Here is a 25,901-nt window from a genome sequence, read left to right on the forward strand (position 1 = left end):
CTGTCCCTACCATGGCTGGCTCTGCAGCCTCCATGCTGAGCACGAGGCCTTGGCTTGGACTATCCCCTCGGGCCTGGGACAGGGATGCCCTCAAGAACTGCCCACCTGCCCAAGGCTCCAGTCTGTGACCTTCCAACATGCGGCACTGTGTGGCACCCCCACCTCTCCAGGGAACCCCCCCACCAGCCCGGAGCCCCTGCACCTGCACCTGTGTGACGCCGAAGCCCACCTGCTGCTGCCTCCTGACCACCTGGAGCCTCCAACCCTGAGCCCCAGCTCTGACACACGCCTGTCAGTGACTCACCTGGTCCACACACCTCCCTCTGCGTCTCACACACACAGGGCCTTGCACACACACATATACACACACGCATATACAGAGAAGTACACACACACACAGGTCTGTGCACGCACACAGGCCCTCACACACACACACTTACACACACGCACATACACACAGAAGTGCACACACACAGATCTGTGCACGCACACAGGCCCTCTCACACACACACACATACACACATGCACATACACACAGAAGTACACACACACACAGGTCTGTGCACACACACAGCCCTCACACCGAGATCTTCATGTGCACACGCACAGCACGCTGTCTGCACACTCAGGTACTGACCACTGGGCCCATCACGCTGCCCTTTCACTGGCGTCCCTTCACCCCACACACGCAGCAAGCCCCTCCCCTCTTAGCTCTGAGCTCTGTGCCTCCTCTGTGCGTCTCCCCTCAGCGCCAGCAGAAAGCACTGTGCTGTCCCCATCCTGTGTCCGTGCAGCCATCCTGCTCAGTACCCACGTGCATCTGTCTCCCAAGGAGCCCGTAGTTCCTCAGACCAGGGCCAGTCCCTACCTTTTCGTCCACGTGGACTTAGATTCCTGCTCTGCAGACTGGCAGACACCACGGCATAGGCACCTACGGCTTTCCCAGACCCAGACTGGGGCTGGCACAGGTGTGAGGTCTGTCACAACATCAGCACGACTAGGAACTGCATGACCACCACCTTGCCATTCCCAGGCTCTTTTCAAACACAGGCTGCAAAGGGCCAGGCCAGGGAAGGGGCTGAGGGGGCAGCAGGGCTGCCCACAGCAGAGCATGGAGGACCCATACCAAGCAAGGGACCGATGGCATTGGGTGACAAAGACCCAGGAGGGCACAGAACATGGGACCCAGTAGAAGCCCTGGCTCTCGGCAGCTGGTCCCTGGGCTCCTGAGCACATCTTCATCCTGGGGTTAGGTCAGTGACTGTCCCCACCCTCCCTCCCCCACCCCTCCATGCCAGCACCCCTTGGCCCCTGCCTCAGCCAAAGGAATGTGCACGGGTCCGTCAGGGCTCTGCTCCTCTGTCCTGGGAACGGTGGGTTCCAGTGAGCACCTGCTCCTTTGGCTGGATCCAGAGAAGTCCCGGAAAAGCTGCAGTAAAGGCGACCAAGAGACAGAAACAAGCGTGTGCTACTGTAGCCCTTTCATTGGGAAAGGTTGTTATCAAGGTATATCCTGGCATAGCTGACCAGTGCAGTGTCATCAAAATGTGACAACGCAGAGTAACCACGAGGACAAGCACAAGACGTGGCAATAGCCACATTGACAAGCACATGGTGTGCTAACATTTACAGAGTTTTTAGAGACTGTCCGTCAAGTTTCTCAAGAGTAACGACTGACAGGAGACAGATGATGGGTAGGCAATAGCCAAGCGAAGACAGACGATAGACGATCGATCGATCAGACAGACAGACGGACAGACAGACAGACAGACGATTCCTGCCCTTGGAGACAGGCCCCCTGCGGAGGTCCCTCCAGCCTGAAGATATTTGGAGAGATGGAAGCCATGGAAAGTCTGTGAAGATGCAGGCCACTGATCTGCTTGACCACTATTAACCAGACGGTGACTCTGCCACGATTGTCAGACATCGAGCTCACTGTACTGACCGACACAGACGTGGCCTCTGACTGCGAGGAAGCTAGAGACCAGAGCACAGGCTGACGTGAAGCAAATCATTCCACAGACCAGTGAGGCCCATTGTGACAAGTGCTGTGAATGGAAAGCATCGGGGCTATGAGGCCGCGGAGCAGAAGGAACGGAGCCCAGTCTATGGGCTAAGGGGCAGATTTCCCGGGGTGCCCTGAAGGAAGGGGGTGTCCACGGTGGATCTGCTTCTCCCCACGTGGTGTCCTGCCCACCGGCCATGAACGTCCTAGACATAGGTAGTGGGGCCACGGGGCAGAAGCATTAGCAAGGTGCTACAGACTCGTCTTCAAAAGGTGGCATGAGGGTGACCCTCATATAGATATGAAATGAACACATCGCAGAATTTTTATTGGACTCATTAATTGAGGTGCTACGACCAGTTCAAAGTAGAATTCAAAGTACTACATTTATATAGTTGGATCAAGAACGCAGAGATGAGTTTATAAGTAGTTTATAAATGGGAGGCAGGAAAGAATCACATGTCTTCCCAAAAACGCTTGGCATTGCCATCAGGCACGTGCAGTGGACAGAGTTGTAAAATAGCTCGGAAACAATGAGAAGTGCGGAGCCCCCATTGAGCCAGGAGACTGGGAAGTCCGTGCAGGACAACACCTTGCTGTCCGTGAAGACACAAGAAAACCTTCTGCTCCACGCCAAAGTCTTCCATAATTTCTCCTGCAAACATATACAACTGAGAGAAACAGGTCCCACAAGTCAAAGAAAAGAAAAGAAAAGAAAGAAAACCCAAGCAATTCAATAGAGAAATGGGCAAGAGAATTAAACAGATGCTTCAAAAAAGATATCACAGTAGCCATTAAACATTTGAAAAGGATGCTGAACCACACTAGTTATTAGGAAATTGAACATGAAAAACCACATGAGGGAAAGCAGTTCTCATCCCAGAAGTCATGGGCCAGCTTGTACCACACTAACCCTTTGCAAATAGCAGTTGTAAACTCTGGAAAACCTGTTTTTTGAAGGCACTGGGGAATGACCAAAAGCAAGCAGAAAATGCAGCCACCCTGGCTAGAGGGGTCAGACCCTGGGTTCAGGGCTGCATTTCAAGAGCAGCTGGAAGCCACAGAAGGGGAACCCCCAAATCTGCATGTAAACACTACTCGAATCCTTGGATGACCCCTCAACTGTGCATGTGTAGGGCAAACGCCGAAGGGCTCGGCAGAAAACACCAGCTGGGAGACTGAAAGAACTGAGGAGACTTAAGCTACTGCCACCCTCACAGATGGCAGATTCTGGAGTCAGAGTCCCGTCAAGCTGTCTCCTGACATCAAATGAGAATATGTTTCCAAGGAAGAGGATAAAATCCACAGTCTGTACAACGTCTCATCCACAACATCCAGGGTATGTTCAAAACTTACTAAGTATGCAAAGAAATAAGAAAATGTGACCCCTGGTCAAAATATAAAGTACTCAATGGTGATCAACCCACAGATGATGTAGACACAGACCTGATTATCAGATAAGCGTATGAAACCAGCCATTATATGTATGTTCAAAGACTTAAAGGAAAGTGTGCTCATAATGAGTGAATAGATAGAGAATCTCTACAGAAAAATCTAAATTGTTTACAAGAAGCAAAGGAAAATTCTAGAACTACCAGGTACAGTTTTGAAATTTTTTTAGAAGGCCGCTTTATGAGTTAACAGCAGATGATTGGAGAAGGCATAAGAAAGGTCAGAAGACTTACATATATATCAACAGAAATTTGTTTGAAACCAATCCAAAGAATAGCAAGAAAAATACTGCGGGGAAAATGAAAAAAGACTCAGTGGACAATACGAAGCATCCAAAATGTGTGAAATTGGAGTCCCACAAGAAGACAAGAAAGAGAATGGGGCAGAAAAAGTCTTTGAAGAAATAAAGACTGCAAGTTTCCCAGTGCGGTGATGGTGTTCCTTGCCTACGCACGTCATGTCAAACTGACATAAACAAAGATACAGACCTGTCTTGAAAGTAGCCAGAGAAACGACACATACGTACAGGGAACACATTATATCTGGCTTGTCATTGGAACAACTGGTAGCCAGAAAACAATGGAACTAATAGAATGGCATCTTTAGAGTGGGAGGGGCTTTCAAGGATGTTTGCCGATGTATTTAGGTAGAGGATCTTGAGATGAGATCACACTAGATTTCAGAGGGGTCCCAAGTCCAGTGATCAGTGGTCTTAAAAGAAGAGATGACACACAGGGCAGAGGCCACGTGAAGACATAGGCAGAGGTTGGAGTGATGTCAGGAGCCACCAGACCCTCCACAGGAGCCTTCACAGGAAGCGCGGCCCTGCCCTCACCTTGATTTCGGACTTCTGGCTTCCAGAATATGAGAGAATGAATTTCTGTGGCTTGAAGCCACCACATTTGTGGAGCTTTGTTAGGAGAGCCGCAGGGCACTCATACAGCTGGTAATAGAGTTCTCCAACCCCCAAAGGGGCGTCAGATTTCCCAGGCTCAAAGCCCCCGATCCTGTGCTGTCGGCCAGGCCCCATCTAACCTCCTGCCAGTCCCCACAGCCCAGCTCCTTGGGAACTCCCTAACCAGATGGGGTCCTGAGCTGGGGCATTCAGGAGCGGGAAGGTCCCAGCTCCAGGCTTCATGTCCTCCAGCGCAGTCGGGCTGGCCCTGAGGGGTCCTGTGGACACCAAGAAACATGGCCCTGCCCAGGCCAGTCACACACAGATGAGCAGCAGCTGTGTCCTTGCATCTGCTGCCCCACAGCCCTCCGTGGTCGGCAGGGCCTTTCAAGGGTGGGGTAGGGAAAGCACACCTCCCCCTGCTCCCCCAGACACACACGTGTGTGCACACACGTACTGTGCATGTCACATCATGTACTCACACACATGTGTATACATGTGCACACAGACACATGCACTGTGCATGTCACACAGACGCACGCACACACGTGCACAGCTAAGATGCAGCTCATTTAGATGCAGGCTCTGTCGTGAGTCATACAGGAGCACCAGTGTGGGGCCACAGCATTGTGGCCGGGAGGGCTGGGGCACATGCCTGCTGTGGGGGTGGGGGGGACCCCGCAGGCAGGACGGGAGCATCCAGGCCACACCTGGACAGAAGGGGGAGGGACCAGGGCAATTCCTGGAGGCTGGGGCAGGGCCACACAGACCTATGTGCCCAGAGCTAGGATGACCTTGGGGAGCCTTTCTCCTCCAAGACCGAGGAACCCCAAAGGCAGCCAAGGCTAGAGAAAGGGTCCACCCCCAAGCTGTTCCTACCCTGGCACCAGCAACCCAGCATGTTCTGGGACGTCAGGGTAGAGCCGGGAGGCTAGCTGGGCACTGAGGCCCAGGCCCCAAATACCCACAGCCCAGGGAGAAGGGCAGCGTGGCCAGGTGGAGCCCCCAGCCCCGCTCACTCCCACATGTGCAAGCACCACCTGGCCTGGGCCTGCCCCCCCCCGCCCACTGGGGTTCTGCTCCCCCAGCCCAGTGGTTTTTCTCAGTCATGGGTGCTTCCAAGGAACTCTGTGCTGCTCACTCTGCCTCCCACGCAGTGTCTCCCCTGGGCCAAGGGCAGGGTGTGACAGACCAGGAGTCAGCCCAGGGGGGCCCTGGCCAGTGCACTTGGTCAGCCCACCCCACCCAGCCGGGCCATGCAGCAGCCCTTCCGGGGTCTTCTGACGGCGCCACGCCTGACAGAGCCAACTCCACACAGCCTCCTTGCACAGTAACCACCGGCCCTGGGTGTCCCAGATCCAGGGGACAGTGTCCTGATATCATCCTCTCCAAAGCTCTGCACGTCCCCTCCCAGCAGCCCACAGTGATGAGCTGGGCTGACAGTTTCCCATGGCCTCCCCGTGTGTGCACGTGGGCCTTAGGGAGTTTCTGGGGACACACAGGCCTGCTGGACATGTCCACAGTTTGAAGGCAAGACCTGGACCCACCCATCACTTGGCCCCACACCCCCATGGGTGCCTGTGGCACAGAACAGTGACAGGGGAGTGAGCATGTGGGTGATGGGCAAGGTCACCCACCAGCAGGTGCCCAGGCCTGCCTGTCCCCTGTGGACCTGTGGACCTGTCTGTACATGCACACTCGAAGCTGCCCCCTCTGGGCCCAGCCCAGCTCCCCCCGCTGGGCAGCCACAGGGGAGCCCTGCATTCACGTCTCAGGCACGTGGCCCACACAGTGGCCATTCTCAGACACCAACAGCCACAGCCTCACCCTCACAGGACAGCCCTGGGAGCGGCAGTCGCGTGCCTGGGGCCCAGTCCCTCCTCAGGGCAGCGCGGTGACTACAGGTGTCTGCTGGCCCAGTAGGCCATGGCAGCAGGGAGAGGGACCACGAGCTGGGCAGTGGAGGCCAGGGGACGAGGCCAGAGAAGAGGGCACTTCAGCCACAGCACAGATGCCTCCCCGAGAACCCCCCCCCATCACTCGATCGACTTCCCAAGAACAGAGAAAGAGGAGGGAACTCCCAGTGCTGCCCAGGTCTCTGGGGGTTCCCACCCCGTTTTTAGCTGAGAGCACTGAGGCAGAGCTCCCCTCCCCCCAGGCCCTATTGTCTGGACGTAAAAATAACAACAATGGTTTCTAATGATTGACGGCGCCTGGGAGCCTATCCAGGGAGCTGCAGACAGTACGGGCCACACCGGCCGCGGCACCTGACGGAGGATCCCGGCACTCCAGGTACCCCACTTTCTGGGGCTGGTCCAAGCAGCAGTGAGGGTCAGGTTGCCTGGGCCACTGCCAGGAAGAGAACACCTGGATTATCCACCCAGCATGGACCGAGCCTAATGGTCACTGCTTGTCTCTCAGCTGCCCCTTCCCTGAATGCGGACCCAGGGAAATGAGAGATTGCCCACAGCCAAGCTGGAAACCACAAGGAGCCCAGAACCTCGGATGGGACAGGGCTGGGGCAGGGCCTAAGGCTGAGGGCAGGGATCACGCACAGGGCGGACAGTGGGCTGGGTGTGGACCTGCCAGCAGAGTGGCCGCCAGCCCAGGGTCAGGGGAAAATAGCACTGAGCTGTCCCTGTACTGGACTAGATATCAGACTGGCCTGGGGCCACATCCTCTGGCCTGACCTGGGCTGACTAAGGTGGGCTGAGCTGAGCTGAGATGAGCTGGGCTGAGTGGGGATGAACTGACTGAGATGGATAAACTGGACTGAACTGGGCTGAGCTGGCCTGAGCTGGCCTGAGCTGGCCTGAGCTGGCCTGAGTTGGGCTGGGCTGGGCTGGGGCCATGTCCTCTGGCCTGAGCTGACCTGGCTAAGGTGGGCTGGGCCAGGCTGGGTGTGGCTTGTGTGGACATTGCTAATCGGAGGCACATGAGCTATCCTTGGCTCAGTTGGGCCAGGCTGGTCCATCTGCGCTATCCTCACCCATGCTGAACTGTGATGGCCTGAGTGAGCTGGGAGGCCTGAGATAGGCCAGGCTGTGCTGAGCTGAGCTATCTGAAGGCCTTTTTGACTCAGCTGGGGTGGGCAGTGTGGGGCTGAGCCGGGCTGTCCTGGACCAGACAGATTTGGATGGCCAACTGAGCAGAACTGAGGCAGCCTGGACTGGACTGTCCTGGATTGGCTCAGCTGGGCCGACTTTAGCTGAGTGATACTGTCCTGGACTTGGCTGGACTCTGCTGAACTGAGCTGGGCTGTCAGGAGAAGCTGAGCTCAGCAGAGTAGAGCCAAGCTAGAGTAAGCTAGGTGGAATGGAATGGGCTATATTGGCCTACCTGGGCTGGTCTGGGCTGTTCTCTGCTGAGCTTGGCAAACCTGGGCAGGGCTGGGGTGGGCTGGGCTGAGCTGGGCAGGGCTGGGCAGGGCTGGGCTGAGCTGGGCTGAGCTGGGCAGGGCTGGGCAGGGCTGGACAGGGCTGGGCTGACCTGGGTTGAGCTGGGCTGAGCTGGGCAGGGCTGGGCAGGGCTGGGCTGAGCTGGGCTGAGCTGGGCAGGGCTGGGCAGGGCTGGGCAGGGCTGGGCTGAGCTGAGCTGGGTTGAGCTGGGCTGAGCTGGGCTCAGCTGGGCAGGGCTGGGCAGGGCTGGGCTGAGCTGGGCTGAGCTGGGCAGGGCTGGGCAGGGCTGGGCAGGGCTGGGCAGGGCTGGGCTGACCTGGGTTGAGCTGGGCTCAGCTGGGCTCAGCTGGGCAGGGCTGGGCAGGGCTGGGCTGAGCTGGGCAGGGCTGGGCAGGGCTGGGCAGGGCTGGGCAGGGCTGGGCTGAGCTGAGCTGAGCTGGGCAGGGCTGGGCAGGGCTGGGCAGGGCTGGGCTGAGCTGGGCTGAGCTGGGCAGGGCTGGGCTAAGCTGGGCTGAGCTGGGCAGGGCTGAGCTGGGCTGGGCTGAGCTGGGCTGGGCTGAGCTGGGCTGGGCTGAGCTGAGCTGAGCTGGGCAGGGCTGGGCTAAGCTGGGCTGAGCTGGGCAGGGCTGAGCTGGGCTGGGCTGAGCTGAGCTGAGCTGGGCAGGGCTGGGCAGGGCTGGGCAGGGCTGGGCTGAGCTGGGCTGAGCTGGGCAGGGCTGGGCTAAGCTGGGCTGAGCTGGGCAGGGCTGAGCTGGGCTGGGCTGAGCTGGGCTGGGCTGAGCTGGGCTGATCTGGGCAGGACTGGGCTGGGCTGGGCTGGGCTGGACTGAGCTGGGCTGAACTGGGCTGAACTGGGCTGAACTGGGGTATACTGTGCTGAGCTGGGCTGAGCTGGGCTGAACTGGGCTGAACTGGGCTGAACTGGGGTATACTGTGCTGAGCTGGGCTGAGCTGGGATGAACTGGGGTGAACTGGGCTGAGCTGGGCTGAGTGGGGCTGAGCTGGGCTGAACTGGGGTAAACTGGGCAGGATGAGCTGACCTGGGTTGAGCTGGGCTGAACTGGGCTGAGCTGGGCCTAACTGGGGTGAACTGGGCTGAACTGGGGTGAACTGGGGTGAACTGGGCTGAGCTGGGCTGAGCTGAGCTGGGCTGAACTGAGGTGAACTGGGCTGAACTGGGGTGAACTGGGGTGAACTGGGCCGAGCTGAGCTGGGCTGAACTGGGGTGAACTGGGCAGGGTGAGCTGACCTGGGTTGAGCTGGGCTGAACTGGGCTGAGCTGGGCCTAACTGGGCTGAGCTGGGCTGAACTGGGGTGAACTGGGCCGAGCTGAGCTGGGTTGAACTGGGGTGAACTGGGCTGAGCTGGGCTGAGCAGAGCTGGGCTGAACTGGGGTGAACTGGGCTAAACTGGGATAGCTGGGCTGAGCTGGGCTTAACTGAGCTGAACAGGGCTAAGCTAAAGTGAACTGGGCTGAGCTAGGATGAACTGAGATGAACAGGGATGAACTGAGTTAGCTGGGCTGAACTGGGCTGAGCTGGGCTGAGCTGAGCTGGGCTGAACTGAGGTGAACTGGGCTGAACTGGGGTGAACTGGGGTGAACTGGGCCGAGCTGAGCTGGGCTGAACTGGGGTGAACTGGGCAGGGTGAGCTGTCCTGGGTTGAGCTGGGCTGAACTGGGCTGAGCTGGGCTGGATTGAGCTGGGTGAACTGAGCTGAGCTGGGCCTAACTGGGTTGAGCTGGGCTGAACTGGGGTGAACTGGGCCGAGCTGAGCTGGGTTGAACTGGGGTGAACTGGGCTGAGCTGGGCTGAGCAGAGCTGGGCTGAACTGGGGTGAACTGGGCTAAACTGGGATAGCTGGGCTGAGCTGGGCTTAACTGAGCTGAACAGGGCTCAGCTAAAGTGAACTGGGCTGAGCTAGGATGAACTGAGATGAACAGGGATGAACTGAGTTAGCTGGGCTGAACTGGGCTTAGCTTGCTAAGCGGACCCGGACCCAACCTGGTGAAGCAGGTTGGTGCCAGTCTCCAAGGCCTGCCTAACTCAGCTCAGTTGTGCTATATTGAGCTCAATTTACTAAGGAAGAGTGCCCTTGGTTGGCGGGTTGAGATGGGCTGACCTGGAACGACTTTGGTTGAATTGTATGAGCTGAGCTAAGATGAGTTTCATAGCTTGGAATGTTCTGTCCTGGGCTGATCTGAGCCAGGATAGGCCAGGGTGGGCTGCCTAGAACTGAGCAGGCCTGAAACAGGGCTGGCTGGGCTGTGAAAGTGGTTGGCCTTGGTTGGTGCCAGCTGTCCTGACACAGGCCACGTGGACTGGGCCCAGCAGGCAGAGTGGAGTAGAGATCCTACGGCCAGGAGAGGGGCAGGCAGAGTCACCTATTGAGGGAGGGACTGAGGTGGGCTGTGTGGGGTCTTCATCCTCCATCCATGGAGGCTGCAGTTGGGCTCCCTCAGGGTCACAGAGAGGGCTGAGCACTCAGAAAGCCTGGCTGGTCAGGGAGGGGCAGGGTGAAGGGGCAGCCACAGCTGCAGGGAGCAGGACCTGGTGAGTGGCAGGTAGACATGCTTATGGAAAGCCCCACAAAGACTTTGGGGTGTGGGAGGGACACACTAGTGATTCTTGGGGAGTTGGGGGTGTCTCTGGATCCCCAGGCCTTAGTGGGGGGCTACCAGTGGGAGCAGAGGGGACATCTTGTCAGTTCCTGGGGGCCTCAGGGACCCTACTTCCCGTGTGGGTCTGTGAGTGGGAGTATTCAGTCTGTGAGGGGCGGCCTGGTGATTCTTGGCAGCTCGGTGTCCCTGCTCCCCTTTGGGGGGCTACGGGCTCTGAGCCTCAGCCTGAAGGAATGGCTGATGCCTCTCCTTCTGAGAACCCTGTGTTCTGGCCACTCAAGGCCGAGGGTGGTGACAGTGACAGCTTCTGGCAAGGGCACAAGGATTCATCAAGCGGTGTCCTGGGAGGAATTAGAGAGGGAGGAAAGAGCCCAAAATGAGCCTGGGCCTTTTTGTCCCCGAAGCTGGAGCAGGGGCCCAACGCTCCTTCCACTAGGGCCACAGTCCCCCCTCCCAGACTCCCGGGGCCCGAGGAATGGATGCCCCCGGTCAGCAGTCAGCCAGCACTGACCCAGCCCAACCCCACAGCTCCCAGGAAGGGCCCCTCCGTCTTCCCGTTGGCCTCCTGCTGCAGTGACACCAGTGCTGCTGCCACCTCCGTGACGCTGGGCTGCCTGGTCCAGGGCTACTTCCCTGAGCCAGTGACCGTGACCTGGGACGCAGGGGTCCTGAACAAAAGCACCATAACCTTCCCTGCCACCCTCCACTCAACCTCCGGCCTCTACACCACCTCCAGCCAGTTGACCGTCGCAGGTGCATGGGCCAAAGAGAAGTTCACCTGCAGCGTGGCCCACGCTGGGTCCACCCCCATCAACAAGACCTTACTCGGTGAGCCCGGTGGCCCTACTACAGCCAGGGGGCCACTGTCAGCGGAGGAGGGGCAGGCTAGGTGGCGGGGGTTCAAATGCTGCCATGCTGCTCACACCCAGAGTGCTTGGGGTCCTGGGCTGGGACGTGGGGCTCACAGGCTGAAAGGCCAACATCACGCCTCTCACCTCTGTCCCCAGCGTGCGCCATAAACGTCACCCAGCCCACCGTGAAGCTGTTCCACTCCTCCTGTGACCCCCTCGGTAACACCCACGCCATCATCCAGCTCCTGTGCCTCATCTCCGATTACACCCCAGGTGACATTGAGGTCACCTGGCTGGTAGACGGACAGAAGATGGAGAACGTGTTCCCGTACACCAGTCCCCCCAAGCAGGAGGGCAAGCTGGCCTCCTGCTACAGCCAACTCAACATCACCCAGGGCCAGTGGACATCCCAGGGTACCTTCACCTGCCAGGTCAGCTACCTGGGCCACACCTATGAGGGCAACGCCCGAAACTGCCCAGGTACAGCCCCTACCTGCTTCCCCAGACACTCAGGGCTGGGAAGGGCCTCAGCCTCATGCAGCCCCTCCCTCCCCACAGAATCCGAGCCCCGTGGCGTGAGTGTCTACCTGATCCCACCCAGCCCCCTCGACCTGTACGTCCACAAGTCTCCAAAGATCACCTGCCTGGTGGTGGACCTGGCCAGCGTGGAGGGCATGAGCGTGAAGTGGTCCCGGGAGAGCGACGTCCTCAACAAGGCCACAGAGAACCACAAGCAGCACTTCAACATGACTTTCACCGTCACGTCCACCCTGCCAGTGGACGCCAACGACTGGATCGAGGGCGTAACCTACCAGTGCAGAGTGGCCCACCGAGAGCTGCCCAAGGACATCGTGCGCACCATCTCCAAGGGCTCCGGTGAGCCGCAGCCTGGGGCGGGGGCGGGGTGGGCACAGGCCCCGGCTGGAGCCGCAGCTGACCCCACGCCTGTCCACAGGCAAGCGTGCTGCCCCCGAGGTCTACCTGTTCCCGCCCCCTGAGGAGAACCACGGGACGACGGTCACCCTCACCTGCCTGATCCAGAACTTCTTCCCCGCGGACGTCTCTGTGCGGTGGCTGCAGGACAATGCACTGATTCAGACCGGCCAGCACGCCACCACGGGGCCACTCAAGGCCAACAGCTCCAGCCCTGCCTTCTTTGTCTTCAGCCGCCTGGTGGTCAGCCGGGCGGACTGGGAGAAGAGGAGCAAATTCACCTGCCAAGTGGTCCACGAGGCACTGCCCGGCTCCAGGACCCTCGAGAAATCAGTGTCCAAAGTCCAGGGTAATTGACGCCCCCGCCCCTCCCAGGGCTCCACCCTGCTGGGAAAGGGGGAGGGGCCACCAGACCTCCTGTCCAATATTGTCAATAAACACTCTGTGCCTGCTCTGAGCCCTGGGCACCGAGTTCTTGGGGTGGGCAGGGCTTGGCACAGGGGGGCACACCTCCAGGAGAGGGGCGGGGGGGCAGGGCTGACATGTGCCTCTGTCCACCGTCACGTCCACATTGAGGCGCTCCTCAACACTGCGCCAGGGGTCCTGCTCACTCGGAGGAGTCCTAAGAACGAGTGTGGTCCCAGGGGAGGGACCACGCGACCCCAGCCCACAGCCCCTCACTCTCCAGGAGGCCCGGGAGCCTTGGCCTCCACCCCAGGCTGCTGCCAGCTGGCTGCACAGACAAGGTCCGAAATCCCCAGGTCTAGCTGCACACACAGGCCCTTCTGCGGGAGGAATGGGCAGAGTGAGAAGCTCGCACAGGTGCCAACACGCAGGGACCCCAGACAGCCCCACCTGCCGGCCCCACCTGCCAGCCCCACCTGCCAGGCCCACTGCCAACACCACCTGAGCACAAGTGGGCCAGAGCAGCCCCCCAAGCCCGCACAGGGCCAGCGCCAAGCCCTCTCGCCCCGTCCACCCTCTGAGCCTCTCCTTCCCATGTGGTCTCGCTGGGCCAGGGGCACCCAGTTCTGCAATCTTGCTGCCCGCCCCACTCCACCAGCCTGCCCTCCCCTGTGTGCTCCCACGAGCCTCACATGCTCACACTGCCAGGCACGCAGTGACTCCCACATCGCATGCACTGTCAGCCGTGGGTGCCCCACACGTGTGCTCACGTCTCACATACACTCCTGAGTGGCCTCCCATGCCCTCCTGCCTGTCACACCTGGGCCGCAGGATCCAACACGGGCTGGGAATGCCTCCCCGCAGCAGGCCCCACAGTGCCTCCTCCTGCAGCCCAGCCTCCCCTCTCCAACCCTCCTTGTCAGCTGCACCCATGATGGACAGGAGGACAGACACTCAGGGACACACATGCATACATACAGATTATACACACTGACCCACAAGGACACAGCACACAGACTCACTGACACACTTGGAGACACACGTACCCAGGATGTGAGCTCTGTCCCACACCCCATCCCAGGGCCTGGAGAATGCGGGGATCAGAGCCAGGGGCCAAGCCCACTCCTTAAATACCAAGCTGGTGTGCACCTGTGACAGCCCCCAGACCCACACTGCCATCCTGCACACACACACACACACACACACACACACACACACACTCCCTAGCACACCAGCTCCCACCATGAAAAGCCATAAGCTCCAGCCCACACTCTGAAGACACAGCCCAGAGACGCCCAGCTGGTGCCGGCACGCAGGCACACCTCACTCCTCTGAGCAGGAGTCTGGGGGACAGCAGTGGGGCCAGAGCACGGCCCTGGCCAGCCCCTCAGAGCACCTACTGCTATACTCAGTGGCTGCAGAGCTCAGACCCTCCCAGCCTCTGGCAGCCAGCCACGATCATGGTTTGGAGGGGTCCCCAGGCCAGCAGGAGTGAAGCTGTGCAGGCATCAGGCTGGGGGGTCAGGCTGGGCAGCTTGATTCGGTGCAGGGAGTCGGGGGGCATCCCCAGGAGGGTGAGGGGTGGAGCCGCAGGGCTGAGCTCTGTTGACCAGCAGTCAAGAGAGAAGCACAAGTGGAGGTGGAGGAAACACGGCCACCTGGGGGGCCAGGAGAGGCAGAGGACTGGGCTGCACCCCCACAGCCACCGGCCAAGGCGGGGACTGCCCGAGACCGGGGCACTGGGAACCAAGGCGTAGGGCCCCCAGGCTCTCCACTCCCTAAGGTGGCAAGGCCGGCCCTCCCCGCCGTCGTGCCTGAGGCCAGGGAGGGCTCACTGGCCGGTGCCCGCAGAGCTGGACCTCCAGGACCTGTGTGTGGGGACCGCCGAGAGCGAGGAGCTGGACGGGATGTGGACCAGCCTCTTTGTTTTCATCGCACTCTTCCTGCTCAGCGTGACCTACAGCGCCTCTGTCACCCTCTTCAAGGTGGGACAGAGCCCCTGTTCCAGGGCCGCAGGTGGGCCAGGGTGGCCCAGCAAGAGGGACAGCCCAGGACAGGGCTGAGCCCTTCACGCGTCGCACCCTCCTCACAGGTGAAGTGGGTCTTCGCCGCCCTCCTGCAGGAGCCCCAGCCCACCCACGACTACGCGAACGTGCAGCCGCCAGCCTGGGCCCGGAGCACAGGCAGCACGGGTCTCACTTCCTCCCTCCCCACGTCCGAGCGTCGCTGAGGCTGCCCGCTCTGCGCTGGGTGGGAGGAGAGGACCACAGAAACCCCAAAGGGACCAAGGCCACGGACCCAACGACCAGCTCGCGAGCGTCAGGAAGGTCCAGGCATCACTGGGACATGCCAAGCACAGTCCCACCCCCACCCCACTTTCAAACAAGTCCCAGAATAGCATCTGTCCCTTCGACAGAGTGACCTGGGCCGGGCAAGGGTGCTGACCATTCTGGAGTCCACCCAGGCCCCTAGAGTCGGGGCCTTGCTCTTCTGCCTGAACAACCCCTGAAACACAGTGAGGCCTGGATCCCAGGGCCCAGCCCCCTGCTCAGTGTCCAAGCCCAGCCCGAGGCCTCACTGCCCAGACTTCAGTGCAGCCCTCACTGGGCCCAGGGCCGAGCAGGCGGCCCCTGTGCCAGGCCCTGCCCAGCAGAACGTGCAGGCAGAGAAGCCCTTCCGAGGAGAGGCCCCAGGACTGGTGGGGCTGCAGGCAGGGCCCCACGGGTGGGAGCAGGAGCTTCCTTGGGGCGCACACAGCGGCCGGCGTGGCCCTGCAGCCCCCAGGCCACCCATCATGGCCTCCTCTGAACTCTCACTCCTGGCTTTGCAGTTCTGTTTCCTTCCCTTTGGGTTTCTTAGTATAGTTTATTTTTACAAATCCAGTGCCACTTGAGTGTACTTTGGGGAGGGTCCTATGGTCCCATGGGGGTGGTCAGACAAGGGGCCAGAGGGAAGGGGTCAGGGGGCAGCTCTGGGACCCAAGTGGCCAGCTGCAGGAACGCAGCTGCAGTCACCAGGTCGGACTAGCATCAGCCTCCCAGGACCACCGGTCACCTGCCCCAACCTGTCCACCCATGGAGCACACAGGCAGCCTGGGGTGAGGGGAGGAGCCACAGGGCTGAGTTCAGGTGACTAGCAGTCAAGAGAGAAGCACAATCCTTGTCTCCCGTCCCCTGCTCCCAGCCAGCCTGGACATCCCGAGGAGCTAAGCAAGATGCTCAGGCAAGAGCAGTGTGGGGCTGGCCGCTGTCCTCAAGAAGAAACTGGGTGGGCCAGGAAGACAGGGGTTACAGGTCCCAGTGACAGGGCCAGATGGCCACGGACGGCGGTAGGCACAGGCTGTGCCCCTCCTCAGGATAGAGAGGTGGCTTCCTTGGTGGGAGAGACCTGCCCATGGGGGTCTCTGTGCAGCCCCCTGGCAAGGGGGGAGAATACAGGAACACATGTGATGAAGGGCAGGGTTCCCTTACATACAAAGAGCGCTTGGGAACCAAGAGAAAGAAAAGTGGGCAAAGGTTCCTTCACAGCAAGGAAAAAACAAGTGGCCAAGAATTGGAAGAAAATGTTTCAATAACTAGAGAAGTTACAGTAGGAGGAAACCAGGGTGGGTCTGAGCGTGCTCTGGGGGTCTCAGCCCTGGGAGGCGTGTGAATTGCTGAGACCATTCTCCAGCCCACTGGCCACATCCCTGGCATCCAGATGCCCAGACCCTGTGGACAGGAGATTCCCACCCCTCACCATGGCCCTTCAGAGAGCCTGACTTCACTCTGGGAGGCACGGCATCACATGGCCAACATGGACGAGGATGGACTTGCGCTCCGACGGTGAGCCAAGCATGCAGCCTGCCAGGGTGCTCAGACACTGGCCCCCCATTGGGGCAGAAAACCCAAGACTGGGCCCCTCTGAGGCTTGTCCAGGGACACTGAGGACTGGGTCCAAATAGAACACAGCGGAGCAGGGGCTTCTCACACTGCAGTCCTGGCCCGCTTTGCTCTCACACAGACACACTGTCACACACTCGGGGACACTCAGACACACAGGCACACTGTCATACACTCAGGGACACTCAGACACACACAGACACTTTGTCACAAGCTCGCGCACACTCAGACACACACAGGGATTCTCAGGTGCTTAAAAAACAAAAACAAAACAACCCCAGAGGTTCCTTGAGCCACCCTGGGCTCCCCTCCCGCTGTCCACCTCCTCTCCTGCCCCACGCGCCCTGGGCCCCCTGACCCCCTAGGAAAGGCTGACCTCCCCCAGGGGCCCTGTGTCATTGGTGGAAGGCTTCATCACATCTGCAGCTCTCCCCACCAAGGTGTGCTTTCTGGAGGGGACTCAGTTCCTGTATGTCTCTCCAGAACCTCTGCATATGAAGCAATGACTGAATGAATGAACACAGATGCAAACCAGGCCCAACTGCCCCTTGTGTGCCCAGGCAGGGGCTGCTTCCTGAGGGGACACCAGGGAAGGCTAAGTGGGGTGCCCAGGAGCAGGCAAAGTGGGTGAGACTCGGAGAGCCACTGTGGCCAGCAAGCCTGGCAGGGCTGGTGAAATGGGAAAGCCCTGGGCAGGGAACTGGGCAGTGTGGGTGGAGGCAACACCTCGGCCACCCAACTTGCAGGGCTTCAGGCTCCCAGACAGGGTGGCTGCACACCCACACCCCAGCCTCATTCTGGGCCCCAACTGCTCATGGGCTGGCTGGGGAAGGGCAGCCACTGGTCATGCCCAGGCCAGAGTGGCTCCCGCTGTCCTGCCCCACCCTGTGGCCTGAAGGTCTACCAAGGCCTGCTCTCGGGGTGTGACTCAAGGCAAGCCCTGGACTTGGGCTCCCTGCCCTGCCAGCCCTCACATCCTCCCTGCTGGCCCTCACTCCACGTCCACCTCTGGGACCATCTCTACTTCAGTGACCTGAGCCCCTCACTGCATTTACTTAGGCCTCTGCTTTGCTGCATCTCGGCCCCATGCCCAGCCCTGTGGGCAGCCACATGGAGCCAGGACCCACCACAGCCAGGGCCAGGCTCCTAGGGGGGTCACAGCCCAGGCCACACACACCTGGCCTTGCCACAGCCAGACCACAAACTAGACATGACGTGGAGATGAGCAGCCGCGACTGGCGGGACAGGAAGTGGGCGAGTGACCCCATCTAGGATCATGACACAGTCATGCAGCCCCTCCCCAGCCTGCCCCTTACAGCATCAGCCTTGCCCCGGCGTGGGCAAAGGCCCCAAATGGGGCGGGGGTCTGCCGAAGCCACAGCCATCAGGAAGGGCCTAGACGAGGTCTGGCCTGCTCCCCACTCTAGCTGCTTTGGGGCAGACATGAGGATGGACCTGCAGTGCGGGCCACCTGGCCAAGGGAGGCCTGGGCCTCTCAGCCATGGTGGACCCTCCAGCAGCCTTGAGCAGGTGGGTCCCAGATACTGTTCAAGCCTCATCTTCTCCTCAGCCAGGCACTTCTGAGCCCTCCTGGGACAAGGGTCAGGGAGAAGAGGCACTAAGACAGAGAGGACAGGGACAAAGGCAGACAGAGATCCCAGAGAACCACAGGGCAGGACACTCTGCTTTGTCAGGGGTGAACTGGGCTACTGTGGCCTGGCGTGAGCTCCTGGGATGAACTACGCTGGTTGATGTGAGCTGGGCTGAGCTAAGCTGTGCTGAGCTAAACTGGGGCTGAACTGGGCTAAGCTGGGCTAAGCAGTGCTGAACTGGGCTTAACTGAGCTAAACTGGGCTGAACTGGGCTAAGCTGGGCTAAGCAGAGCTGAGCGGGGCTGAGCTGAGCTGAGCTGGGCTGGGCTGAGCTAAACTGGGCTGAACTGGGCTAAGCTGGGCTAAGCAGTGCTGAACTGGGCTTAACTGAGCTAAACTGGGGCTGAACTGGGCTAAGCTGGGCTAAGCAGAGTTGAGCTGGGCTGAGCTGAGCTGGGCTGGGCTGAACTGGGCTAAGCTGGGCTGAACTGGGCTGAAGTGGGCTGAGCTGAGCTGGCTGAGCTGAGCTGGGCTGGGCTGAACTGGGCTAAGCTGGGCTAAACTGGGCTGAACTGGGCTAAGCTGGGCTAAGCTGGGCTAAGCAGTGCTGAAGTGGGCTTAACTGAGCTAAACTGGGGCTGAACTGGGCTAAGCTGGGCCAAGCAGAGTTGAGCTGGGCTGAACTGGGCTAAGCTGGGCTGAACTGGGCTGATCTGGGCAGAGATGAGTTGAGCTGGGCTGAGATGGGCTGAACTGGGCTGAAGTGGGCTGAGCTGAGCTGAGCTGGGCTGAGCTGGGTGAGCTGAGCTGGGCTGAGCTGAGCTGGGCTGAGCTGGGTGAGCAGAGCTGGGCTAAACTGGGCTGGACTGGGCTGAGCTGGGCTAAGCTGGGCTGAACTGGGCTAAACTAGGCTTAGCTGGGCTGAACTGGGCTGAACTGGGTGAGCTGAATTGAAATGGGCTGAAGTGGGCTGGGCTAAGCTGAACTGAGCAGAAATTAGCTGAACTGGACTGAGCTGTGTTTGGCTTGCCTGAACTGGGATGATCTGGGCTCTACTGAGATGGGTTGAACTGAGCTGAGCTGAGCTGGGCTGAGCTGAGCTGGGCTGAACTAGGTTGAACTAGGCTGAGCTGAGCTGAGCTGGGTTGAACTGGGCTGAACTGGGCTGAGCTGAGCTGAGCTGAGCTGGGCTGAGCTAAGCTGGGCTGAGCTAAACTGGGGTTGAACTGGGCTGAGCTGGGCTGAGCTGGGCTGAGCTGATCTGAGCTGAGCTGAGCTGAGCTGAGCTGGGCTGAGCTGAGCTGGGCTGAACTAGGTTGAACTAGGCTGAGCTGAGCTGAGCTGGGTTGAACTGGGCTGAACTGGGCTGAGCTGAGCTGAGCTGAGCTGGGCTGAGCTAAGCTGGGCTGAGCTAAACTGGGGTTGAACTGGGCTGAGCTGGGCTGAGCTGGGCTGAGCTGATCTGAGCTGAGCTGAGCTGAGCTGGGCTGAGCTGAGCTGGGCTGAACTAGGTTGAACTAGGCTGAGCTGAGCTGAGCTGGGTTGAACTGGGCTGAACTGGGCTGAGCTGAGCTGAGCTGAGCTGGGCTGAGCTAAGCTGGGCTGAGCTAAACTGGGGTTGAACTGGGCTGAGCTGGGCTGAGCTGGGCTGAGCTGATCTGAGCTGAGCTGAGCTGGGCTGAGCTGAGCTGGGCTGAATGGGGCTGAACTAGGTTGAACTAGGCTGAGCTGAGCTGGGCTGAACTGGGCTGAGCTGAGCTGAGCTGAGCTGGGCTGGGCTGGGCTGGGCTGAACTGGGCTAAGCTGAGCTGGGCTAGGTTGGGTTGAGCTGAGCTGGACTGAACGGAACTGAACTAGGTTGAACTAGGCTGAGCTGAGCTGGGCTGAACTGGGCTGAGCTGAGCTGAGCTGAGCTGGGCTGGGCTGAGCTGAGCTGAGCTGGGCTGAGCTGAGCTGAGCTGAATGGGGCTGAACTAGGTTGAACTAGGCTGAGTGAAGCTAAGCTGGGTTGAACTGGGCTGAACTGGGCTGAGCTGAGCTGAGCTGAGCTGGGCTGAGCTGAGCTGAGCTGAACTGGGCTGAACTGGGCTGAGCTGGGCTGAACTGGGCTGAGCTGGGCTGAGCTGGGCTAGGCTATGCTTAGTTTGCCTGAACAGGGCTGAGTTGGGCTGAACTGGACTAAACTTGACTGAGCTGTGTTTAGCTTGCCTGGGCTGAGCTTGGTGAGCCAAGCTGGGCTGAGCTGGGTTTAGCTGAGTTTAGCTGGGCTGAGTTGAGTTGGCTAGTGGCTTTGGTGGATGGGAGGAGGTGGGTTCAGTACGGATCTCCCCCAGAGCCTTGTTCCCCAGCTAGACTGCCCCCTGTGTTTCTTGGGGGCACATGAAGGCCTTGCAGTCTCAGGTACATCTGTGACTTGCTTCTTCCATCACTAGTGGTCCTGAAGGGAATACACAGTGGGCAGACCATATCCTGTGCCTCACCTGTCCTGTGCCTCACATGCCTCACCTAGTCCAGGCAGGACATCTCAGAGGGCTGATTTGGACTTGGGCCTCTGATCTTGAGACCCTCGTAGGCCATGGGGACAGAACTCTGCTAGTTGAGGACCCTAACCAGGGAAGTTTGAGGCTCGGGCCCCCGTCCTCCCCCACATGCCCCCAGCACAGCCGAGCCAGCCCTTGGTGCAGGCTCAGCTTCAAGTCCAGGTCCCTATCCTCACCTGTGCCCCCTCTCTGGGCCCACCTCTCATGACCCCCAAACCCTAGGAGAGAGCATGGCTGTGCCCACAGACTCAGCTGGTCAGTGGGGGTACCGATGTTAACAGCTCTCCATCTGGGAGTGGCCTGCATCCAAGGAGCATGTTCCTAAGAGTGCCGCTGGACTCGGCGGCCAGTCCCAACCCTGGGGCCGTGGCACACAAGCTGTGTGGCCTTGGGGCAGTCACTAACTCTTTACCCAGTAGGGAGCATAGGTGGGCTTCGGCCTGTCTGCAGGGGGCTGTCTCGGGGGTCTCACAGCACACCCTGTGTTGCAGCCGACCCGACCAGCCCCAGCCTCTTCCCGCTGAGCCTCAGGAGCACGGACCAGGCTGGGAATGTGGTCATCGGATGCCTGATCCGGGGCTTCTTCCCGTCGGAGCCCATGAACGTGACCTGGAGCCACAGCGGGGAGGCCGTGTCCACCAGGAACTTCCCCCCCGTCCAGGCCGCTGATGGGGGCCTGTACAGCATGACCAGCCAGCTGACCCTGCCGGCTGCCCAGTGCTCAGACGGTGCCACCAAGACCTGCCGCGTGCAGCACAACTCCAATTTCAACAAGGCTGTGGACGTGCCCTGCCAAGGTCAGAGGTCGGGCGGGCAGGTGTGGGCAGCCACATCCCATGGTAGAGCCATGTGCCCCACTGGGGTTTCCCTCAGACACAAGTGCACTGCCTGGTCGAGCCGCCAGCATGTGGCCTGGAGGAGCCCCCTGGCTGGAGCTGGAGGGGAGGGGAGGGTGAGCTGGCCAAGGGTGCTGACTGGTGGCGGTCTCTCTCGTAGGTAAAAATAAGCCGTGCCCACCACTGAACTGCGAGCCCCAGCTGTCACTGCACCGGCCTGCCCTCGAGGACCTGCTGCTGGGCTCCAATGCCAACCTCACATGCACACTGAGTGGCTTGAAAGACCCCAACGGCGCAACCTTCACCTGGAAGCCATCTGGTGGGAAGGACGCCATCCAGGGGACCCCTCAGCGTGACTCCTGTGGCTGCTACAGCGTGTCCAGCATCCTGCCAGGCTGCGCCGAGCCGTGGAACCGCGGGGAGACCTTCTCGTGCACTGTCACCCACCCTGAGTCTAAGGGCCCGAAAACCGCCACCATCACCAAGGCTTCAGGTGGGCTTGACCCCTCCAGTGAGGCACTGCTTGCCCTCACTCTGTGGGAAGTACATTCCTAACCGACCTCCCCGCTAGCCCCTGGGTGCCCCGCCAACACTTTACAGAGGGAAACTGAGGCACAGAGCTCCCAGCGGATGAAAGGTTTCTTCCCCCCACATCCCTGACCTGGCCCTCTGCCCCCAGGGAGCGCCTTCCGGCCCCAGGTCCACCTGCTGCCGCCGCCGTCGGAGGAGGTGGCCCTCAACGAGCTGGTGACGTTGACGTGCCTGGTGCGGGGCTTCAGCCCCGAGGACGTGCTGGTACGATGGCTGCACGGGACCCAGGAGCTGCCCCGAGACAAGTACCTGACCTGGGGCCCCCTGCCTGAGGCCAGCCAAGGTGTCACCACGTTTGCCGTGACCAGCGTGCTGCGTGTGGAGGCTGAGAACTGGAAGAATGGGGACAACTTCTCCTGCATGGTGGGCCACGAGACCCTGCCCCTGGCCTTCACCCAGAAGACCATCGACCGCCTGGCGGGTAAACCCACCCACGTCAACGTGTCCGTGATCTTGTCGGAGGTGGACGGCACCTGCTACTGACCGCCCCCACCTGCCCTCCCCGCCCTTGAATAAACTCTGTGCTTGCCCAAAGCAGCCACGATTCCCTCCAATGCCTGTGTTGACCCTCTCAGCCTGGCACCTTGATGTGCCTTCACACCCATGCGCTTGTGTGTGTGAGCATGAGTGTGAGTGAGCCGTGCCTGGTGGTTGGAGTAGAGCGGGGAAGGACACCTGAGCCTGGCAGAGGCGTGCGAGGCCGGCCCCACCTGGGCAGCTCCTGAGCTCAGTGGTCCATTTGTCTCAGAAAAGCAGCAGGAGGGTAAGAGGGGAGCAGGTGACCAAGGAAGAGGCTGCACCTGTCGTGTGGGAACAGGGCATGAGAGGGATGGTGCAGGAAGGACAGCTGGATGCCAGGGCCCCACACACCCACACACCCTCCGTGGGCCTAACTCAGAGGTGCAGGCTGCCCCGCTGACTCGCAATGAGAGGGGCCCACCCACCTGGGCACAGCCTTCCCCCCCTGCATCATACAGCTCTATGTGCACATGTGCACACACACATGTTCTCCACATGCTCACATTCACATGTGCACACACACCTGTGTGAGCCCTGCAGGTGCAGGAAGATCACAGCTCAGACCCAGCTCCAGGAAGGCAAAGTGTGTTTCCCCCCAAGCCCCCAGTGGGTTTTCCTCAGGCCCAGCCCATTGCCCCAGACCCCTTCTGGCCTCAGGCCTCCCTGTTGCCCAGCTGGGCATGGCTCAGGGATCAATTCCACAGAACCCTGCCAGGCAGCCCCTGCTCCCTGCCCAGTCCCCAGACTCAAGCCTCCCATTGCCTCCTGAGCCCAAGAATGGCCAAACCACAGACAGGATAAGGGGTGAGCCTGGATTCAGAAGAATAGCTTCCACCAGGAACCTCTGCAGCTCCTGTGTGGGGTTCCTGGCAGAAGAGGAGGCCAGGGGAAACAGAGCATGGAGAGGGCAGTCCCACGACCACCTGAGGACACCTGGCATCACCAAGGCCCCACAAGGGGGCAGTGGGGCCCCTGCTCTTGTCTCAGACACCTTCTGGGCCTCCCCAAGGGACCTGGCTTTCTGCCTGCCTCCCTCTGTTTCCAGGGCCAAGGTGGGATGGGGACCCCTACCCACCCTGGCCACCCCTCCCTTCTGGAGGGTCCAGTCACCAAAGGGCACTAGGGAGAGCAAGGTATGAACTATAGAAGTGCTGCCATGGAGAAGGTGCTGCAGCCACCAGGGACCCTGGACCTGCCCAAGGAGGAGCTTCCTCAGGAGACAGGGAAGGGAGGACAGATCAGGGAAGGCTGAACCAACAGATGGACGGCAGGCAGGTAGGTAGATAGACCATAAGATCTACAGTGGATGGCAGGCTAGACAGACAGGTGGGTGGGTGGGTGGGTGGATGGATGGATGGATGGATGGATGGATGGATGATGGATGGATGGATGGATGGATGGATGGATGGATGGATGGATGAATGATGGATGGATGATGGATGGATGGATGGATGGATGGATGGATGGATGGATGGATGGATGATGGATGGATGATGGATGGATGATGGATGGATGGATGGATGGATGGATGGATGGATGGATGGATGGATGATGGATGGATGGATGGATGGATGATGGATGGATGGATGGATGGATGATGGATGGATGGATAGATGGGCAAATGGGTGGATGATTGGATGTGTCAGCATATGACAAGCAGGTCCCATTCCCATTTAACAGGGGAGGTCCATGCCCTGGGGCCTTGAAGACAACAGGGCTACCTGGTGGCCTTCACCTGGGTCTCTACGTTCCTTGTAGCTTATCAGTTACATTCCCCGGGAGGGCAACAGAGGGCACTGGTCATGCCCATGTGGCCCTGGAACACTGAACCACAGGCCAGATCTATGTCTTGACCTGGAGCCCCTTGAGGGTGGCTTGTGCGGTCCTCTCTGGCCTCACTCGGGGTACAGGCCAAGGCCAGCCCAGAGCAGGGCCTTGCTGAGGGCACAGCTAGGGCTGGGAACCAAGAGGCCTAAGGCTAGGCTCTCCTTGCAGCAGCAAAGACAGTGCCCTGCCAGGCCTCTCTACCTGAGGTACTCTGAGACCTTCAGACACAGAGGCCCTATGGGAATCTCAAGAGCTGCAAGGGTGGCGGTCCTTACCCTGGGACCCTGCCACTTTATCCTCCCTGAGACAGCCTCAGACTTGCTGTCCCAACCCCGACCCCGAGGGTGCTGGGCGGGAAGGGCAGGGCTTGGCCTCCACCCACGCAGGGGCCCTCCTGGCAGGGTCTTGGTGTCTTGCAGAGTGCCTAGAGACACTTCCCTGGGCGGTGCTGGATCTGCAGGCAGAAGAACTGGAGGAAGACTCCCCGGGAGCCAGCCTGTGGCCCACCACTGTCACCCTGCTCACGCTTTTCCTGCTCAGCCTCTTCTACAGCACGGCGCTGACCGTGACAAGCATCCGGGACCCATCTGGCAGCAAAGAGGGCCCCCAGTACTGAGCAGGAGCCAGCCAGGCACAGGTGAGGCAAGCAGGCAGAGCAGTGGGCTAACATGGGTGCTTGGCTCCCAGGAAAGCATGTGCCAGTTGGGGTCTGGTCTCTCAGGGAGGTCATCCTTCATATATACTGTGGACATGGCCAGGCATGAGGTCAAGAGCACAAATGTCCCCCTACCAGGTGTAGTCACTGAAGGATTCAATCTGATCTCCTGTGAGCCAGCCCAGGGCTGGGCAAGGGGCACTGGCAGCCCTGCCTCCTCAGGAGCTCCCCAGCCCCTGACCCACCTCATGTTTGCAGGGAGCAGCATGGAGGAGTCCCCTGGAGCCCAGCTGGATACCAGAGCTCAGCCCAGCTCAGAAGCCACCCACCCGTCCCCACACAGGCCATGCTGGTGCAATAAACTCATCATAAAAGCAGAGGTTCTCAGACTGAGTGGTGTGTGGGATGGGCACAGAGGTGGGGAAGGCTTTGGAGAAGGAGGCCTGCCTCGTGACCCTGGGCAGGTACACAGTGGACATGCAGATGGGATTCTCTTGCCTAAGCAAAATGACCAAGCTATATATGAGGAACAGGTCCATGCAAGAGCAGAGCTTCACAGGGGAGCATAAACATGACCCCTCGCAAAAAATGGACCCAACTCCCCAGTACTGCTTACAGGACCTGGTCACTGGGCCCTGGTCCTGATCACTGAGTCCTGGTCCTGATCACTGAGTCCTGGTCCTGATCACTGAGTCCTGGTCCTGATCACTGGGTCCTGGTCCTGATCACTGGGTCCTGGTCCTGATCACTGAGTCCTGGTCCTGATCACTGAGTCCTGGTCCTGATCACTGAGCCCTGGTCCTGATCACTGAGCCCTGGTCCTGATCACTGGGCCCTGGTCCTGATCACTGGGTCCTGGTCCTGATCACTGAGTCCTGGTCCTGATCACTGAGCCCTGGTC

General features: G+C 59.9%; 2 gene segments (V, D, J or C); both read left to right on the top strand.

Annotated features, from left to right (window-relative positions):
• LOC109455542 (immunoglobulin heavy constant epsilon) overlaps positions 1-15,367 on the top strand; it is a 144,166-nt gene extending 128,799 nt beyond the window's left edge. The window contains 6 exon segments of the C gene segment in view: positions 10,899-11,198; positions 11,378-11,701; positions 11,780-12,097; positions 12,177-12,496; positions 14,413-14,544; positions 14,652-15,367. Of these exon segments, the coding sequence occupies positions 10,899-11,198; positions 11,378-11,701; positions 11,780-12,097; positions 12,177-12,496; positions 14,413-14,544; positions 14,652-14,789 (1,532 nt within the window).
• Positions 1-25,377, top strand: part of LOC109455567 (immunoglobulin heavy constant alpha 2) — an 85,718-nt gene extending 60,341 nt beyond the window's left edge. The window contains 5 exon segments of the C gene segment in view: positions 21,064-21,369; positions 21,569-21,901; positions 22,088-22,420; positions 24,747-24,982; positions 25,259-25,377. Coding sequence covers positions 21,171-21,369; positions 21,569-21,901; positions 22,088-22,420; positions 24,747-24,961 — 1,080 coding nt within the window.
• The last annotated feature ends 524 nt before the right edge of the window (positions 25,378-25,901 follow it).

Source organism: Rhinolophus sinicus, linkage group LG03, assembly GCF_036562045.2.
Source record: "Rhinolophus sinicus isolate RSC01 linkage group LG03, ASM3656204v1, whole genome shotgun sequence".
NCBI lineage: Eukaryota > Metazoa > Chordata > Mammalia > Chiroptera > Rhinolophidae > Rhinolophus > Rhinolophus sinicus.